The sequence below is a fragment of the Sinocyclocheilus anshuiensis genome, unplaced genomic scaffold (genome assembly GCF_001515605.1).
Source record: "Sinocyclocheilus anshuiensis isolate Anshui unplaced genomic scaffold, SAMN03320099.WGS_v1.1 scaffold1365, whole genome shotgun sequence".
NCBI classification, from domain to species: domain Eukaryota; kingdom Metazoa; phylum Chordata; class Actinopteri; order Cypriniformes; family Cyprinidae; genus Sinocyclocheilus; species Sinocyclocheilus anshuiensis.
Genome location: NW_015551032.1, coordinates 2202232 through 2208349, shown reverse-complemented (window position 1 = coordinate 2208349; position 6118 = coordinate 2202232). Strand labels below are relative to the sequence as shown.

The window sequence follows — 6118 nt, the reverse complement described above, 5'->3', positions numbered from 1 at the left end:
TAATTAAGGAAATCTCGAGAAGATGGAGGTTGCATGGATGATTCAAAGTGCCTCCAGATATCGGGGACATTCCATCAATTCCTGTTTTGTGGACAGATGGTCGCACTGTGTTTGTGCTTTCATTAAAATGATTGCAGACCAAAGCACAACTTGTACACGTTCTAAATGAACAAATGAATTTGATTCCTCATGACATCCACATCACTCAGTTCAATATGTTCATATGTAATATCTATCACACACTGATAGGAAAGGAAATTATCATGCATTAATGGTGTTTGATGCACTGCCAAGACACAAATTCACAAAAAACTAATTCCTTTCCTATCAACAACCAACATGTGATGAAAAGAAATTCCCATTAGTAAGCCACAAACACACTGACTGGTATTGGAATTGTCATATTGATGATAGAAAGGCTACATAGTATAAGAACTAAATACCTTACATTTATAAAAATGGAAATTTGCACTCAACAATCGTCAGTCATTTTAAGGAGACCTTTGTGTCATTGTTAAAAACGTTAACAGGTTGAGTATGATTTTATTGTCCAAAAACTAGCAGAAGAAATTAAATTTCAATAGAGCATTGGTGCCACCTAGTGACACCTTTCTATTTTTGAATGACATTGGACATTTGTATTTTTCAAATTTTTACAAATATGAATGTGCATGGTCCATTTTAATCTAAGGAACTTTACTGTATTAAACAGAACATTTAGTAAGACGACAATTAACTGAAAATGAGTATGTATCAGATAAATCTGATATGAAATCATACACACCACACCAAACTCAGGCCTATATAGTGGCCACCAATTGAAGGTTTAATTTTCTTTTGATCAGTTTTACATGCTAACATTAGCTTTACACTAACATGTGTATGTAACATACTCAAGGTTTTAGAGATTCAAGGTTCTTGATATTTCAAAGTTCATGTGTCAGCGTTTGGTCACAGAATTGAAGTTGGAGTGAAAAGCTGGTTCAATCAGAACAGGAAAATAATTACCTCTCAGGAACTACAATTAACCTCTGTGGTTGCAAGTGATCTCCATAGTAACCACCACCATGAAGTGCAACCAGTGAAACAGAAAAAGAAATATTCTTCTCTAAGGCACAGCTTGACGTTCAAACCTTAGGATGCATTTGATACTTAAGGAACAGTCATAATATGAATCAATTCACATTTTGAAGTGTGTGTGTGTGTATATATATATATATATATAGTTATCTATCTATCTATATATATATAAATATACTATATATATAGTTTATGTACCATTTTATATATATATATATATATAGCGAGAGAGGGAGAGTTTATGTACCATTATTGCACTAAATGTCTAATTTAGAAATGCTGTTCGGTCAACCAGTTCTAAAATATAGTTGATACTTAATATAAGAACATGTATAAACAATATAAAAGTAAATTACTTTTATAAATGTTTATTCACAGTATGAACCTCTGCATCTAAAAAAAATGGGCTTGTACTGTGGTTACCTCTTACAGAAACTACTCCAAAAATGCTTGATTAGCACGCAACACCATAAACCATATTGTCTCAAAGATGTGCTGGCAATACAGTGGCTACTATGATTTAAGAGTGACTTAATTTAGACAGCAAATGCAATTGATGCAAGATGGCTCTTCTGGACAGTCAAGAGAAAGGGCTGTTTTTATTCCGGAGTCTGGTCTGTTTGAGTGAGTGTACAGACCATTATAATTCCTGCTCCCACGCGAAGGCAAGCAAATTACACACAAGCACTCAGGACTGGACACAAGCAGCATCATAAAGTGCCAAACACCTTCATTTTAGGCCATCCGTTACTGCTTTGTTTATTGTCGGGATCACAACAACAAATATGTACTTCATGTTATAGGGAGCAAAAAAAAAAATCATTCAAAACATGGTTAATATTTACTCAATCAAAAATACAGACTACAGACTCCAAACCAAAAAAGCCTTTATTATGTAGGCAGAGTATGAGAACAATGCAGCTATTGCACTAATAAAATAATCACAGTCAAGACTTACTATTCATACACAACAATTAACAGCAGACATTTGGAAATTAACAAAAACATAACTAAATAAGTCTCTTCAAATTTAACAGCATACATAGAAATACAAGTTGAAACAGTAAAGATTTTGTTAAAGTCCCCATGTACCAAAGAATGGAACTCTAAAAAGAACCAGACAACCATTCACTGCACAAAGAGCTATATATATATATATATAGTTATCTATCTATCTATATATATATAAATATACTATATATATAGTTTATGTACCATTTTATATATATATATATATATAGCGAGAGAGGGAGAGTTTATGTACCATTATTGCACTAAATGTCTAATTTAGAAATGCTGTTCGGTCAACCAGTTCTAAAATATAGTTGATACTTAATATAAGAACATGTATAAACAATATAAAAGTAAATTACTTTTATAAATGTTTATTCACAGTATGAACCTCTGCATCTAAAAAAAATGGGCTTGTACTGTGGTTACCTCTTACAGAAACTACTCCAAAAATGCTTGATTAGCACGCAACACCATAAACCATATTGTCTCAAAGATGTGCTGGCAATACAGTGGCTACTATGATTTAAGAGTGACTTAATTTAGACAGCAAATGCAATTGATGCAAGATGGCTCTTCTGGACAGTCAAGAGAAAGGGCTGTTTTTATTCCGGAGTCTGGTCTGTTTGAGTGAGTGTACAGACCATTATAATTCCTGCTCCCACGCGAAGGCAAGCAAATTACACACAAGCACTCAGGACTGGACACAAGCAGCATCATAAAGTGCCAAACACCTTCATTTTAGGCCATCCGTTACTGCTTTGTTTATTGTCGGGATCACAACAACAAATATGTACTTCATGTTATAGGGAGCAAAAAAAAAAATCATTCAAAACATGGTTAATATTTACTCAATCAAAAATACAGACTACAGACTCCAAACCAAAAAAGCCTTTATTATGTAGGCAGAGTATGAGAACAATGCAGCTATTGCACTAATAAAATAATCACAGTCAAGACTTACTATTCATACACAACAATTAACAGCAGACATTTGGAAATTAACAAAAACATAACTAAATAAGTCTCTTCAAATTTAACAGCATACATAGAAATACAAGTTGAAACAGTAAAGATTTTGTTAAAGTCCCCATGTACCAAAGAATGGAACTCTAAAAAGAACCAGACAACCATTCACTGCACAAAGAGCTCTTACAATCTTCTAACTGCATCATCGATGTCCGACATTTGTTCCTTCAGCTGATTCCACTGCTCAGGATTTAATGAAATACCTGAGGGTAATTCAATACAATTGATGGAACAAAACAACTACAGCACAATAATCAAAAGTAAGACACACAGGAACATTTGACCTACACTTAAATATATTCCACTAAAAATAAATAAAATATAAATGGCCCCAAAATTACCTTTTTTTCCAGGCTTCATCTCACCAGCTTGGTCCATCCAGTACTCTCGAATGTCAATCAAAACCTTGCCTTTAAAATCTCTGACGCTGACGTATCTCAGCTTTCCAATCTATCACATATCAGAACATGAATGAGCTACCAGGGACAGTAAATAATAGCTCTACAATCAGTCATACTAAACTTTAATAGTCAAAAAACACTCAAAAAAGACACTAAAACATAGCAGAAATTGCTAGTTATAATGCTAAATAACTTCAGAACCTTGCATATTCTTTATGCAATCTTTATGTGTATTCTGTAGTTCTATAGAAAAAAACAAAGATTTTATAGGGTTTTTCCCTTAAATAAACCAGAGTAACGAACTCGATAAGAGACATGTTACAGATAAATGCAAGCAAACTAGTCCATGGGAAAAGTTGCATTACAGATCGATAATAATAATATATAAATTGATGTTCATCCTGTTGTCAGCATGATTATTTTAATGCAATATTGCTCCTAGTAGAAGCTAATCTACAAGTAAGATTATTTAATGTTAAATCAATATTACATGTCCATGCATTTATTTATTTCATAAGAAGTTATATATGGGATAATTTACAGTCATTTGGTCATTAATAAACCCTGATAGGGCGGTACGTGTTGAAAAACTCAACCTGAAACAAGTTATCATCATTGTTTCGGTCACTCTTAGCAGAGCCACTCGGTTTGGAGGTCTCTCCACTTTTCTGTTTTTTAGCAGGCTTCTCAGGAGCACTTGCCTTCTTTCTTTTGGCCTTTGGTAGAAATAAGGAGAGAAAAACAAACACATGACCTTTCAGGCCTGCAGCATATTTTAGGATTAAATAAGTACTTTTAAAAAAAATCACTAATTATAGTAGCCACTGCTAATTTCAAGTTAAATGAAAGCCAAGAAGCATAAACAGTTTTCCAATTGCAAGGGCAATTAATTATGTTGCATTCATGTATAAATCAATATTCATACCTTTTTTTCTGTATCACTGTCTGAATCACTGCCAGAAGTGGAAGACAGCACTTCTTTAGACTTAGGCATCCTGTTGAACACAAACAAGTACAATTTAATGGGAAATATGATTCAACACTGCCCCCTCAAGACCACTTATGGAACTTATTTTCATACATTTTTCCAGGTATGCCCAGTTTAACAGGGGGTCCCTGCTCAATCTCTATTTACCAAGGGCCTTTAATGTGAAAACCTATGCTATATACTAACTGCTAAACTGATACAGAATTTAATGAAACTGTCTTCTAGTTTTTTGAAACAATGTATATGTTAAATATATAAATACTACAAAAATGTAGATTCTTTAATAATAATAATAGAAGAATCATCTAAATAACAAATGCAATATTCTCTACATTAGCTACATGTGTCATCAATGCATAGGAGTCACACAATGTTGTTTCTAGGCAAAAACACACTTAAACGATTCCTCAGAACAAACGGATAATTTCAATGACTAAATTATTTAAAAGGTTATCAATAGTAATAGTTTACTTACTAACAAATATTAACCATATTCTTATGGGTGGGGAAAAACATATGAGGACAGACGCAGTGGGGGGTTATTTTAAGATTTTATTGATTTCTGAGACTTTCTCTAGCCTAGAACCCAATTGTGAGATTCCCAGAATTTGTATTATAACCACAGAAATACTCGTTTATTTAGAAGACCTATTGGCTACTAAATGAAATCTTGTAAAAACCTGCTACACATATTTCCTAGCCCTAACATGCTACATACACTTTTCGATGTTTTTTATTTGTTTTCTCTAACGTTAGCATTGGCGCCCATTGTTTAGTCACGAGGCGTTAAACGTCGGCGATATTCGTCCCAGTGTGAACAAGCCTTAACGCTATATGAATTTTGCATTGATTTTTAAAAGCTGTCATTTTGGTCGAAAAGATCCATCAAGCAAGAGACAGAATTGAGGCTTTCCAGATCAATAAAGACTTGGCTTCACCAATGGACGACATTAAACTGCTTAACTGGTTTGTTAAACCAAAACTAACTCGTGTAGATCAACACCGGCGTGTATAGCGGGGCTGATCAGAGGCCTCTGCATCCCAAAACTAAGGTGGAAAAATAGGCCCTGAATAACAGCAGTTCATATTATAAGCAGTTTTGTATGACTTGTCTTTATATGATTCGTCATGGTTGTGCACTTATTTAACAAGTGCGTGTCTAAAATAGACAGTTTACTCTTAGCTTTAGTATGAACTGAATATGACTTACGTTAAAGGTTGTGCAGTGGGCTATAGTCAGTCACGCTCAGCGGCGGGAAGTCGAGGAGTCTATAACCAACCATGTGACTAATAACGTGTCAGAGGGCATTGTGGGAAATGTAGTTGTCTCTTCTTCAATGACAGCACTGCGTAGATTGTTAACCACCACAGTAACAACACGCCTGTTGTTTAACGTAATGACGTGAATGAAACTCATATAAATATAGATTATTTTTGATATAATTATAAAAGACTTGTTGGATGATGGTGGAAAATTCCTCCGGATTTTTGCCCTCTGTAGTTTTCGTGGAGTGTTTTTATCAACTCTATTCTTAAAGAATCAGTTGAGAAAAATATTAAATTCAGCCACTTTTAGCAATAAAATGGAAAATCAATGTAGCCTGAAAAC

The 6118-nt window shown here is 34.0% G+C and overlaps 1 protein-coding gene across 1 annotated transcript; it reads right to left on the bottom strand.

Moving 5' to 3' along the window:
• Nucleotides 1-2667: 2667 nt before the first annotated feature.
• LOC107661272 (activated RNA polymerase II transcriptional coactivator p15-like) lies at nucleotides 2668-5838 on the bottom strand. The gene is made up of 5 exons (XM_016450771.1): nucleotides 5720-5838; nucleotides 4447-4516; nucleotides 4118-4237; nucleotides 3462-3570; nucleotides 2668-3323 (listed from the first exon to the last, which is right to left on the bottom strand). Exons 2-5 carry the CDS (start codon nucleotides 4513-4515, stop codon nucleotides 3244-3246), a joined length of 378 nt encoding a protein of 125 aa, XP_016306257.1. The 5' UTR covers nucleotide 4516; nucleotides 5720-5838; the 3' UTR covers nucleotides 2668-3243.
• Between the last annotated feature and the right edge of the window lie 280 nt (nucleotides 5839-6118).